The sequence below is a fragment of the Leiobunum rupestre genome, chromosome 7, assembly GCF_980474605.1.
Source record: "Leiobunum rupestre chromosome 7, qqLeiRupe1.1.hap1, whole genome shotgun sequence".
In the NCBI taxonomy this organism is placed as follows: Eukaryota; Metazoa; Arthropoda; class Arachnida; order Opiliones; family Sclerosomatidae; genus Leiobunum; species Leiobunum rupestre.
In genome coordinates, this window is record NC_143390.1 from 56,942,060 (window position 1) to 56,956,739 (window position 14,680).

The 14,680-nt window shown below is 35.6% G+C and overlaps 1 protein-coding gene across 1 annotated transcript in view; it reads right to left on the reverse strand.

Annotated features, from left to right (window-relative positions):
• Positions 1 to 315: 315 nt before the first annotated feature.
• The window catches only part of LOC149937551 (uncharacterized), a 51,609-nt gene continuing 37,244 nt past the window's right edge, over positions 316 to 14,680 (reverse strand). Inside the window, exons 9-11 of the mRNA XM_090153832.1 lie at positions 4,452 to 4,771; positions 3,348 to 3,528; positions 316 to 1,882 (exon numbers count right to left, since the gene is read on the reverse strand). Coding sequence (XP_090009958.1) covers positions 1,218 to 1,882; positions 3,348 to 3,528; positions 4,452 to 4,771 — 1,166 coding nt within the window. The 3' untranslated portion in view covers positions 316 to 1,217. The remainder of the gene's footprint in view (positions 1,883 to 3,347; positions 3,529 to 4,451; positions 4,772 to 14,680) is intronic.

A 14,680-nucleotide genomic window follows, 5' to 3' on the forward strand; every position in this document is an offset into this window, starting at 1 on the left:
GTAAAATAATAAAATTTGGCTAAAATGGAAAGTTTGCAGTTTTAAAACAAAGAATGTCAAAATTATGGTGAAATTAGCAATGCTGAGTTTCATTTAAATAAAAGGCAAGGGCTGTGGGTAAAGAAGTGAGAAAACCGAACGAATATGCCTCTATAAATGATATCAAAATATTTAAATAAACCAACTATTAAAAAATTTCATATCAAAAATATGCTTAGCCAAAACCTAACTTTACATAATATAATAAATAAAATGGACATTTCTAAAATAAATGGAGAAACCAATAATTTTTCTCTAAAATTGAATTATATTTGGCAAATAATTTCCCTGTAAGATATTTAAAAACCAATTTTCCTTAAGATGTAGATAAATAAGTTTACCACAACCTCAATGGCCAGTGGTCAATTAATAATAACCCTAAAACGGACAATACCCATACTAACTCTTAGTTGGCAGTGATCGGCGCAGTTATCGATTTATAAAATATATTTTAAAAAAGGAAAACAAAATATACATCTAGAATGGGGAAATTATTGGTTTAAAATGTTTTTCGAATACAAATTTACACCTCAAAAAGACAAACAATTAATTACTGTAGTATATTGCTACAAATTGCGGTTTATTTTCATTCATTGAAACTTTATTTCATAGTCCTCAGCAAAGACTTTTCACAAAAGAAGTTTTCAATAATTTTAAGCAATGATAAATATCGTAATTTTGAAAATATGTTGCGTTTCTTTGAAATATAAAATAACTGTTGTAAACGGCAAAGTTATTAAAAATGTTTTACAAAGTGGTCTGTTGAAAAAATTGGTTAAGAGGAAAATTATCCTGCATTTGTTTTATTCTTTTAATGTGCGAAATATTTTCGATAGTTTATTTCAATTTAAAATTTTTAAAGAGAAATTAACGCCTATCCCGAATGAGAATGGATTAATAGTTAAAAATATAACACAAAAAATGAAGAACTTTTGTCACCTACGTATAACTTCAGGGATTAAAGCCAATATAAAGAGAAAGTTAAGTTTATGGTGTATATGATTGCTTAAAATGTTCCGTTAAAGGTGGAAAACGAATTTCAACATCAATAAGATTGAAAGTCAGAACCTATTTCATTTTTTAAAACTTGACGTAAAATGTTTTATTGACCTTTTTAATAATTATATCGGGGAAAATCAAGACAATGCCAACACAAGCTAAATTTGAATTTTGAATAGTTATAATAATTCGTTATAAATGTTGGGCTTTGCATTTGGACAATATTTATGACGAAATTCAGAACTGCTCTCATTCTTCGAAATTTTAAGAAAAAGTTTTTCTCCACAAAATTCGCACACAAGGTGGTGCATCTCTAATATCTCAGCTTTCTTGTCAATTTGTTGCGTCACTTGGAGGTATTCAGCGGACGAACACGAATGACAAATATTCAAGTTGAGATCCCAGTCGTAACTTCTAGTTTTAAATTCACCTTTACATTTGATACAATTATCTTCCAAAACGACATACAATGCATTTTCTCCGAGCTTCTTCACAGCAGGACACAAACCGTGGCAAAATCCAGGATATAAACCTTTTTCATCCTTAAAATTTTGAATTAAGAACTTTTCTCCGCAAGATTCGCATTCTAGGTCCAACACGTAATAACACTCGTCGCAGAATCTCCGTTTTTCGCCTTTGTATTTTCGAATCTTAAACTTTTTTTGGCAATTTTCGCAAACCTTTTCTTCCATTCCGTAATCATAGACATCGGCGATTTTCTCGACTGCTGCCCCGACTCCCAATGAACCGCCGATGCCTCCGCTCACTGAGCCGACGACTCCTCCGATAATAGTCCCTATTCCAGGTAGGATTGCTGTTCCTATCGATGCGCCTAGAGCTGCCCCTGCAATTCCAGAAATCAATAAATGTTTTAACACATAAACATATACCAGGTGTTAATGTGAAATATGTGAGATATGTAAAAGGTTCAGAAGCGTGTTCTATGGGCCCAATGAGTGAAAAATGTTATTTAAACGTGGGTTCTAAAGCACTTCGTTTCAGGTAAATGGGCTTTCAAAAACTTCCCAAATACAATACTCAGCCTTATTATTCAATTATCTAAATTGTTTTGTGACAAAAGATAAATATGGTGTATATAGAAGTGAGCTAATATGACAAGTGCTTACATTTTTAAAAAGCTTTAAGAATCATTTCCATTAAACATTTTTTACTGATTGGGACCTCTTAAACTGGCCACTTTAATTTTTGACATACTTCTCTGTAACATTCTGTATAGAGAGTTAAGGAATATGACTAAAAAACAAGATTATGAAATAATTTATAAGTTAAAATTGTATATACGAATCAATTTACTAAAATATAAGTAAACACTAAATGTGCATAATAACGTTGTAATTAAAAAACCAGACGACTAGTTTCTTTACCTATTCGGGAGCATCATCCTGCCATCGAGGTTTTGAAATAAAACAATGCTTTTGTGCATTAAGTGCTTATAAACATTTTATTATCTCGAAAAACAATATGGGCCAGGCCATAAAATTGCCTTCTCCACATACATTTTTGCAGGAAACAATATTAAAATCATAAGTTAAATGTGGCGGGGTAGTTGGGGCCATAACGCTAAAAAATGTTTTGTAATTAATAGAAATTAAGAATTTTTTCTGGTTTCAAATTGCAGTGTATAGAACTAGACAATTGTTTTTCTATTAGTTTATCAATTGATAATGATATATCTATAAGAAAAAGCAATTTCTGCGTAAAACGTTTCGAAAACTAACACGCCTCTTAAAAGTTAGATAGAGCTATCAAAGCTATTTGTTTATTTATTTAACTGATAGGAACTTGGCCTACCAAGCCGAGTCCGGCTTTTGCGCTGAGACGACTCTCCAATCAAATCTCTAGCAGTTGCCGTTATGAAGAAAACCAATGATTAGATAGGTTACTTCGAAGTTTAATACGTTTCATTTACATTTGAGGGAATAAAACTTTCCTTCAATTATGAAAAACAACGCTTAACTGATTTGAATAGATTGAATGTACTAATAGCGATGCAGCGACATATCAAATATGTTTTCCATATTTTTGCACAACAGAAACGGCTGCTTATTTTTAAAATTATTATTCTTCTAAAATATAAAATGGCAGAACAGGTTCTACAAAACAATTTTGGGGAATTAAATTATATACGAATTTTATTTTAGGTTAAATAGCTTAAAGTAACAAAGTATTCAATATTTATAATGAAAAAAACCATAATTTCTAAAAACAAACAATTTAAAAAAATAACAAGAGTCCCGTCAGTTATTATATCATTATTTTGATCATTAGAGTACAATGAATGACAGTACCTCCGAATCCGCCGGTCCAACCTCCAGCTGATTGCGCCACAGCTTCTACGGAATTGCGGCTCGTTTTGTTTTGCACATCGTTGTAGACAGATTTCCCAATTACAGCGCATTCCACAGCAATGGCCAAGGGCAAGGCCACTTTGTTTATCACGTTGATCGTCTTGGCAGTACCTTTTGCCACCTAAAAGATTGAAAACGGAGTCAAATTACTATAGTATACCAAAGGTTTTAGCAATGTCTTTGCGCATGTGGCATTTATATGTATATTTAGTCGTTTACATTTAGAAACAATATTAAATGTAGTTTGTAACCGAAACAGGCGGCTAATTAGTTTAAATTGGAACTTGTTTTAATACTTCTTTTAATTTTAAAATATACTATATCTAGACTTATTTTGTGGAACCACAGATGGTAGAAGGAACGTTTTGTACTTTCTAACACGAAGGTGGTTGCCGTCGAAAAAGTGCTGTTTTCGCCTTAATTCCGTTCCGAACCACTTGCGAAATTAATCAATTTTAAACATTCATAATAGTAAAAGTAATAATATATTTTCTATTGGGTTTTTTATTTAGACAGTTTTGGGCTAGAAATCTGGCTTTGAGCTTTTTTGTTAATTCCTTATTTCTGGTTCATTAAGAACAAACATTGGCTTTTTTAATGTCGCTTGTAACCCATTATAAAGGCAGTGGGAAATTATTTAAAGGTCTTAATTAAAAAGATTGTATGTATCTGCAAATGAAAAGAAAAAAATTAAACCTAGGTACCCAACGAATTAATATTTTTGCCTAGAAAATATTATATCGGATTTTTCATTTTGCATGGCAATGTCGAATATTTTCAGATTCAACAGTAATAGGTCAGAAAACAAGTTTTAGCCATTTTTAAGTGCCCTTTACTAGTAAGATATCTGAGCGCTCCAAGATTGATATCTGATGACGTAGGTCTGCCTTCATTTTTGTTCAAGCACCATATGTCAGATTTTCCAGTGCAAATCTGAACATGAAATTTCCTTTAAATTGGCTGACCTTTCATAATATAATATCACATTACCAGAACCATTAAATTGATCTAATAACATACATCGTAAATTGTATAATAACTAACTTGAGTGCCACCAGGCGGCATCCACAAGTGAGGATCCTTTCCGAGACCGGAAACTTTCGGATTAACGTTGATATGTTCAAAGGGAACTTTAACTCCGTGCGGTTTATCGAATCGAATAATCCATTTGTTGTTGCCTTTCAAAGTAGTGTCGAGCACTCTGACTACACTCGATCCAGTTCCCGTGGTGCTGTACTTGATCACATATTTATAACCCTGTAGAACTTGGAAACTCTTGACGCCTTTAATTAATCCACTAAATCCGATGAAGGGTATTCTACTTTTTGATGAAGATTTCTCCGAAGAATCCATCGCTGGTGCACCTGAAATTTACTAATTTTTTAATTACATTATATCTGCCCAACTGTCATTTTTTATAGAACTAAAATATTTTTGTCTTAGCCTGTATAAAAGGTTCATTAAAAAATTCATTAAAAAATTAATAAAAAAATTCTTAAATAATTTGCTTTTCGCGAGGCTAATATTACTGGTTAAAGAAAATTAAAGAATATATTAAAAGAATATTTTAGATTAACTTCATCTTGGTTTTACTAAAGTAGGTCTTAGCCTAGTTGTATAAAACCCAATTGAACGGGATTTTAGGATGGAATACCATAATAATCAGCTAGGTTTATACCTAAGGCACCACCTTAGGCCTAAGTCATCATGCGACTTTTAAAAAACATTAATTCTGGTAACCGGGTTAAAATACATAGGAGGGTGGTGGCAAGCCCTTCATGCCACGCGAGCCAAAAGCTCCCTACACTAACTAGGGATGCAACGGTTCCACTTTTTTGGACTATCTCGGTTCCGGTTCTCAAAATTTAGAACCGATAGGTTCCGGTTACTAAACGGTTCCAGTGTGTTTAGTATTAATTAAAGTTATGAAGTTAAAGATAAATAAAGTCCCCCACATTTATTTATTTAGAATTTTATAATTTGTTTTTGATAAATTATATTTACAAAATTGTAGCTTTCTCAGTGACGTAGCTATGGGTTCGAGAATCGGGGTCCTCCCGCGAAACGTTTTTGGGATTCCTTATAATCATTAAGGCCGAGTCGCGATTATCGCCATCTAGAGTTAGGGCTAACATGTATAGCCTTCTACAATTAGATTTAACACGAACTTGTTTGTTAAATATATAAAACGCTTAAAAATGACTTTAAGCTCTAAGTGAAACGATTAAGATAAATCACGGCAATCAGCGTCTGGAGCATTCAAAACAAGTGGGCCCGGCAGTCCCAAAAAGTAGTCTCACACAAGCTTATATAACAAATATTTGACAATTTACAAGTTATAACACACACAAAGAGACATGTATGCGGAGGTAAAAAACTCGAAAATGTGTTTATTTTATCAAACCTATTCGTGGGAGAAGTGACATCAATATTCAGAAAAACAAACAGCTTGATGAAAAGAGTAATACGCCTCGTGGTAGTCTGCCGTGCAAAAGCTAAATCAAGCTGAGTCCCAAGTTCTGTGGAAATTCTGTCTTTAAGCTGCGGCATAAGTTCCATCTCAAAACGGGAAAAAAAAGCGTGAAGTGGCGTCTTTGCGACCAAGAAATTAATATTGAAATCCCCGATAACAACCGTGGGTATACGGGAAACATATTTCGCCAACAATAAAGGTTCTAAATCGTCAAAAAGTATTCGCAAACTAGCAGCGGGGAACTTGTAAAGAAATACCAGCGCTATTTTGGTTCCTTGAAATTCGCATTCCAGCCAAACACGTTCGCCGTGGGCAATTGACGAGATTGCTCCCGTAGGAAGAAGCGGCCGCGGAATTCGGGAGGCACATGTGAGACTGACGCTTTTATATAAACAGAGGAACCAAAAGCCACCCGATGGACGATAATACATTAACTGGACATCCCGGCGCCGAGAGGGGGAACCCCGAAACCCCCCTCCCAGTTATTTATTTATTTTCAATACGAATTGGTATGGGGCCGAAATAGATGGTGATACTGTTCCCACAAATTGGGTTGAATGCCGTTACCGTCAACGGCAGCGGCGGCGAAACTGTGCCGGTCACAGGAGTCTTAAGGCTGGTTTACACTAAGGCAAAACCGCCGTGACGGCGGGCGCTAACTTTTGAAATCCTCGTTAGGCCTAATAGAAAATTTTTGCGTTCACGCCCGCCGTCACGACGGTTTTGCGCTAGTGAAAACCAACCCTTAATCTTGCCTATACTATAGGCTCGTGTAAGACTAAAAAAGGTTCTGGTAGAACTTGGAAGTGTGGAGTTCAGACTCCCAAGTCCGACTTGAATCACGATCTAGATGACTTAATGTAAAATAATTAAAAAAATTATTGCTACTATTCTCTCGTAGGGAACTCCTCTAAGCGCGTTATTTGTTTATTCAACAAAGTAGGCTAAAAATGAAATCTTCTGTTTGAAAATTCCCACGGTTTCATCGTATCAAGATGGAGGGGGGTGGGGGAATGATGTACTCTCAAGTTTTGGGGAGACATTACCTTCCCTTCCGCTCCTCATTTCAGGGGCGTAGGAACGTTTTAGAAGTTCGAGGGGGCAAAGAGAAACGAAACTGGGGTCTAGGAGCTTAGCCGCCGATGTAGAGTGAGTAATCGGTCGCGAATGTCATTAAGGCATTAACAGTAACAGTTATCATACGAAGTGTATTTTAGTCTTTAGAGTCGTTTATGAATTTAAGATACACAAATTCACAATAATAAAATGAGAATGGTTTTGAATTTTTAAAGGAGTGTAGCTTCACCGAATGCATGTATTACTGTTTGATTACTATGTAAATTGGCGGGAAAAGACACAGTTGAGCTTCTATAAGCTTTATAAGCTTTTAAATTGAAAATTTTAGCTTTTAAAGATTTCAAGTGACCATAAAATTGAAGAGGCAAAACATTAGTTGCCCCTCCCAGAAAAATTCTAGGGAGGGGCATTGCCCCACCCCCCTAGGTTCCTACGCCCCTGCCTCATTTTATTGGAAAATGTAAAGACGGGATTTCTATGACTCGGTTTGATTTCAGTTGAGTATATCGTTCTAAATGGAGTCCATATTATTTCGTTCATTAAGCATTGTCATTTGTGAAATGTAAGCAAATGCGTAAGTTGAAATTTTAGATTTTCTAGACAAAAACTACCCAGGCCAGCGATTATATTATGCAAACGAAATAGCCTTACCTTAAAAACTTTAAATTAAGAAACACAACTTAGTTATTAATTTACAAGGTTTAACGATCTCCTATAAAACACGTGTCTCGATACTTTTTGAACTTCAGTGTGTCACTTTCATTATGTACGTTTTTTTTAAAGATATAGCAATATTTAATTAAATTTTATAAATTATACGGTACAAAAATTATAATAATAATAATAAAAAAACACCCACACGAACACTTAGGGCAGGGAGTAGAGTCCTGATCAAAAGGTTCTGGCCGTTTTTGTTTGGCAGTCAATTTGTTTCTAATTTAGGTAGAGAGCCGAGTGAGGGCTTCACGGAAATAATACCCTCACGAAAATATTATGCCGGTTACGATAATGCGCTACCACTAGTAGGGCACAACCCATACCGGAAATAGTAAAACCCCTCCGAAATGGCGTCACGAAAACATTAGTATAATGTGTCGTGTTTACGCTCGTTCGACGCGTAAAACCAAATCTGGGTTCACCTTTCTAATCGAAATTGTGGTTGAAACGTTATTGAAGAAATAGTGACGACGTAAAACACGAAAATTAACCCTAATTTGGTTTTCAAGTGAAACAAAAGCAAACGTGAAAGTAGTAATATTTGAAATAATATCGCGCGAGACCATTTATTAAAATTTATAATTATAATTTATTAAATAAATGGTCTCGCGCGATATTATTTCAAATATTACTACTTTCACGTTTGACAAATAGTTTTTGTGGCCTTTGCTACATTTGTGAAATTGTGAAGAGTTTTCCGACTGAAAATAAAACTAAAACTATCGCGGATTTCCGGATTATGCCAGTTTTGAATGCAAACATTTGGAGGACGAGCTCATTTTCAATTGATAATACGGAAGGGTGTGTCAGTTGACAGTCACGTAGAAACCCACATGGAGTTATCTGGGATAGGATAAAGATGAGCTTATATGAAAAACTAATTGTAAATTAGGAAGTTAAATTACTAAATTTTAACATGCGCTAAATGTTGGTAAATAAAATTATAGAACCGTTTAAAAACCGTTTAAAACAATGAAAAACTCGGTTCCGGTTTCGGTTATCATTTTTTTACAAATATCGGTTCCGGTTCCGAATACGGTTGTCAATTTTTTTTATTATCGGTTCCGGTTTCGGTTCCGGTTCCTAGAATTTACTCGGTTCTTGTCGGTTCCGGTTCCTAGAATTTACTCGGTTCTTGTCGGTTGTGGTTCCGGTTATCCGTTGCATCCCTAACACTAACTATTACCGTTAACCTCCAGGTTTTTATGGAAGGGGAAACCGAAGAGCTCGGGTGAAAACTCCTTAAACAAGCGGGAAGAAAACTTGCAAACTCAACACAGAAGGAGTTGTTCCGAGTTTTCACAAAAGTGCCACAAATTGGGATCGAACCCGGCTTCTCTTGCCGCGAAGCGAAAGTGCTAACCACTAAGCCACACCCCGCCTTCTAACTTTCATTAGTTTTTCGTTTAACGATCTACTCTTAGACCAGTCTAATTATTTTCAATTAATATATTTATTTATCTTAAATAATTCTATACACTAAAACCAGTCTGACCAAGTCTTGAAAGATTTTTGGGCCGCATTCCTGGCATTAAAGTTTATTGTACACTTTGATGTTTATATCAATAAATATTTATATGAAAAAAGGTTATTAGGACATTATTATTTTTACAAAGAGAACGAGAGATAAATTAAAATTCCAAAACGAAATTTATTCTATTTTTCAAATGGAAGAATGTTAGTTAGACTTGAAATAAGAGTTGGAAGCAAATTATAAAGCTTGATACCACAATTTAATATTGAATTAAGTTGCTTATTTGTATTTTGCGGTGTACAGAGCCTAGTAAATTGCTTGATCTAAGATTACAGTTGGTGTTAGATAAGAGCTTGAAATTTAAAATAAAATAAAATTACGTAATAAAAAGACTGGATACTCCATGGCTAAAATTTATATATTTATTTACATGGGCGAGCTTTCGGCCCGTGGTCCCTTTTCGAGGGTTTTCCGCTTGGCCACCGCCAGCCGCGACGATTCTCTCAACTTGGCCCACTACCGCTAAAGAGGATAACAGTTCGGATATGCTGCGACAACTTTTCCTCGCGGCTCTAGAACCAGTGGCGTAGCTGAGAACTCAGAGGCCCCCCCGCAAAAATCTCTATGAGGCCCCCCTTTTTAATTTTTAATGGCTAGCGCCCCCCCCCCCCGAAGCCCGAGGGGCTATTTTTAACAATATGTTTATTGTTTTTGGTTTATTATTTGTCAAGGATTACAATAATGCAAACAGTTTTAACCGCAATTTATTATTTAGAACTATATGATAAATATAAAATTTTTACTTGCCAGAAATTTTGGGTAAAGTGTAGAATAGCGGCCCCCCCACCCGATTTTTGTTTTTGGATAGCGGTCAATATGATATTATTTTAATGTTAATATTTTTTGTCGGAAATTAATATTTACAAAGATATGAATTTTTAAACATTGGCCTTTTGCAGTGAATTTTCATTAGGACGATTCTTAAAATTCTTAGATTTTAATGCGTTTTGGATAACGTGGGGTGATGACGAAAAAGAAAAATGTGGAAATGCAAAACATTACTAACTTACTTTTTTATTTTAGGTATTTTCGCCGTATTTCAACGCATTTTAGGGGTTTTAGCGGGGAAAATAGGTTGGCTTAGGTTATTTATATTATTAGGTTAGTTGGATTAATATCTGGTTGACGATACTTGATGCTTTGTAGGTTAAAAAATAAAAACTTCGTTTTTAACCTACAATTTAACAACGCATATAGCACTGCTAACCTAACTATTAATTAATGTGATACTTGATGTGTCCGGCTTGGTGCTGTCATCTAGGTTGCGTTATAGATGGCCCATGGCTTTCTTTAGTATGGGGTTGGGGAGGCGCCGTGCGCCCCCAGTGCTCGAGCGAAGTGAGTGCGCGGCGCCAATACTTAGAATACATTCGACGTTGTTTAAGTCAACATCACACAGAAAACATATAGTATGGTTAAAAAAGCCTAAAATGCGTTGAAATATGGGAAAAATTCCCAACCCTTAAAAGTTACTGTTTTGCATTTCAGCCTTTTTCTTTTTCGTCATCAGTTCTACGTTATCGAAAAAGTATTAAAATCTAGGAATTTAAAGAATCTTCCTCGTCATCCGTCCTACCTCATCCAACACGTACACAAATCTCGAAATATGTCGTATTTTCCCTTGTAAAAATTGCTGGCAAGTAACAATTTTACATTGATCATATCTTTTTAAATAATAAATTGCGGTTAAATTTTTTTCATTTCTGTAATCCTTGATAAATAACAAACCAAAAAACACGAAATACACAAAAAAAGTACTTGTTGTTAAAAAATACCGCTCGAGGCCCCCCTGAAGCTCGAGGCCCCCCGCACCACGGGCCCTGCGGACCATCAGCTACGCCACTGTCTAGAACCTCACTGAAAGAACGCTACAGACGTCTATACCGACGGCTCGTTGGCTGAGGGCTCGGGTGCGGCTTTGGCGATCCCGCCTATCAATGTCGGCGCGACGCGTCTTGTGGATTCCGGTCATCCCATAAATAGGATCGAACTCTTCGATATTCAAATGGCTTTGTCTTAGGCAGCTTCACTCTCGTTCTACGGACCCGGTAGTCACCACCATTCATGAACTTTGTGATGAATACCAGTGGCCCATAACTCTCCTGTCGTGTCCGGCTCATGTTGGAGTTCCGGGCAATGAAATGGCGGTGCGTCTGGCGGGAGTTACTAAGCTTCTACGCCCAGCAAAGGTGGACTTCCTCCTCGCGGAGGAAAAGGGAGCCTGCCGTAGGGCAATTTCATCGACATGGACTCAAGAGTGGTCAGTAACTAGGACACAATGGCGTCGTCTGGGCGCGAAGCCTTTTCCTGGTTCTCAAGCCAGTATGCGGATAACTTAAACGCGGCGTGATGACACGCTACTGGCGTCCCTCGGCGGTGGCAGACTTCCCACTAGGGCGGTTCTCCATGCGCTCGGTGGGAAGCCGCAGTGGATGACGCTTGCCTTATTCGCTTTGCCCATCGTGACGGACGGCTCAGGCTTTTCTTCTTCGGGCACTTACGTCTAGGGCTCTGCCGGCCAATCTAGTAGACGTCCTCAGTGCAGGTACACGCTGGATTCTCCGACGTCGTTGCTGTCACCTGTGACATTTTACGTAAAACCATTCAAGCTTGACTATAACAGTTTTCGGACGTTTGTTTCGGCTTTTTGTATTACTTGATGTTATTGTAGGGAATGATACCCTCTCCGGTGTGCATGGTGTGAAGCCTTCCAGCCGTACACACCAACCTTTTACACGTTATTCTGCCCCCCCCCCAATGATAACGTCGTCAGAGAGCCGTTGTTGAGTATTTTAATTAAACAACCTTCTACTCTATTTAGTGGACTTTAACCTAAATTATATATCCCATGTAAAAATATTATTTATAATTGCTGTAATTTATGTTATTCACCAATTTACAAACGATCCAATCAACGCCAGGTGTAACTATAATTATCGCCTTTTGGGTCAAAATTTAACTTAACTATCTGGTTTTGGTGTCAACGATAGCGACATCTATTGAAAAAAGAACTACTTGACGTCGAGCCGACACTTGCTTTAAGGCCCAAAAACGGTTTTTTAGTGATTTGAAACCAAGATAATTTAGAATGTTTTATTATAAATTATCTCTGATTTAACTAGGTTCACACTTATGGTCGAAAACGATTTGAAGAGCTTTGGAACCATTTTAGACGAAACGCGGGTGTGTGAACGTAGCTATAGTTGAATCGTATTCGTATTACCGAGCGTATCGGCTCGTCGTATTCTCGGGGTTATTACAATCGATTACAATTTGGTTGGCTCGAATTTGGAACTTCGAAGGCGAGGTTTGAATCTCAAGCAGACGGAAAATAAAGTGAGCCAATTTAAAGGCTGGAAAATAAGAAACTTTTAAAAGTGAACCAGTAAATGGCAGTTACCATCGACTTAATTAGCCTTCGACCCCGTGCCCGGAAATACCTGCGCTGATCTATAATAGGTATCCGTAGACCAAGTTGAATTAAAGGCCCCAGCGGCCTTCGAATTATTACAATTTCTCGCGCGAAATTATGACGTAGGGAATGAAAAGTCACCTGCTACTCAATTTTCGGGCTGGATTTTTCAAACACCAGTGGGACCTTTTTATTTAGTGGTCCAGTGAACCACTGACCCTTAACTGACAACCATCGATTTAATTTTTAAACTGACCTATTTATAGACAATTTTTAACTGGTCATTTGCCTAGTCATACCGACTTTTCTATAATATTCGAACAGCTAGATTGGCGAATAGATGAATCAAGTGTGTAGCCGAATCAAATAAGAATCAAAGAATCAATAATGGAATCACGGAATACTAAAAAATAATGACGGAATAATGGATTCACGGAATATTAAGGAATAATAGCGGAATAATGGAATCACGAAATATTAAGGAATAATGGCGGAATAATGGAATCACGGAATATTAAGGAATAATGGCGGAATAATGGAATCACGGAATACTAAGGAATAATGGCGGAATAATGGAATCACGGAATATTAAGGAATAATGGCGGAATAATGGAATCACGAAATATTAAGGAATAATGGCGGAATAATGGAATCACGGAATACTAAGGAATAATGGCGGAATAATGGAATCACGGAATATTAAGGAATAATGGCGGAATAATGGAATCACGGAATATTAAGGAATAATGGCGGAATAATGGAATCGCGAAATATTAAGGAATCATGGGGGAATAACGGAATCTGGCTGGAATCTAGAATCTTAGCAGAATCTAGAATCTTGATTCCAGATTCCTTGATTCGGAATCTCGTACTCGATTCCTCGAAGTGACGGACCCCTCGGTTAAAATACTTTTCCGATACGCAAATAAAGGTAGAAAGATACTATTAATACATCTTAACTCTACTTTAAATCGGATAAAATATATTTCAGATATTCAAATACATAGAAAAATACTACAATAACATCTAAACTCTACTTTTAATACAACAAAATGCAATTCTGATATTCAAGTATTTAAAAATACTTATGTACTGAGCTACTTTTGAAAGAACCTTTTGTAAACACGAATTCATCCAATTGTTAAACATAATTTCCAGATTAGATGGTGTATGTATGATTAGTAAGACTCTTGTCAGAAAGATGAATTCTTATGCATCTTTTATTTTGCTTTTAATACGGTAAAATACATTTCTAATATGAAAATATAGATAGAAACATACTACTAAAATCCCTTTTTAAATTTGATAAAATACATTTCCTATATGTTAATAGGTAGAATAATACTATAAAAATTTCTTATTCAACTTTTAATACGGCAAAACACAACTCCGATACGCAAATATAGAGATAAAATACAAAAAAAAACTTTATACTCTACGTTCGAAACGTTAAAATACATTTCCGATACACAAATATAGATAGAGAAATACTACAAAATTTAACGTTCCCAACCCAATACGCATAACCTGAAAATTTCCAAATTATATCTTAAATAGTTTTTGAGAAAAAGAGCCTGGTCAGAGCAAACAGAGCCACCCTAAGGATATTTTATTTGATTATTATGTAGCATATACAAATACCTGGAATTCAAATATATAAGATAAATTAAGTATTAACTGTTATATTTCAGAAATTTCAAACCTCGATAAATAATGTATAAAGGTTCGATAATTTAAGAATATATATTATTCTTCGCAATTTTGATTTATTTCCGATTTGAAAAACAGTATTATAAATTTACTTTTAACTTTACGTAGTGTTGTTAATTTTCCGGAAAAATAAAATGTGTAAAAACTTTTAGAAATTTTTCCGTAAATCAGAAAAATTAAAAGTTGAAACATAAATAACTTTTTAAGGGTCTAAAAACAGCAAACATACTACAAAACATTAATAGTGTTGCATTGTTAATCAGTTTAAAACTAGTCTAGAGGTTTAGTTTTACTTTTTGATTAAAAAAATAAGGCGAAAATGCCGCTTTATTTAAATTTGCAAACAATAC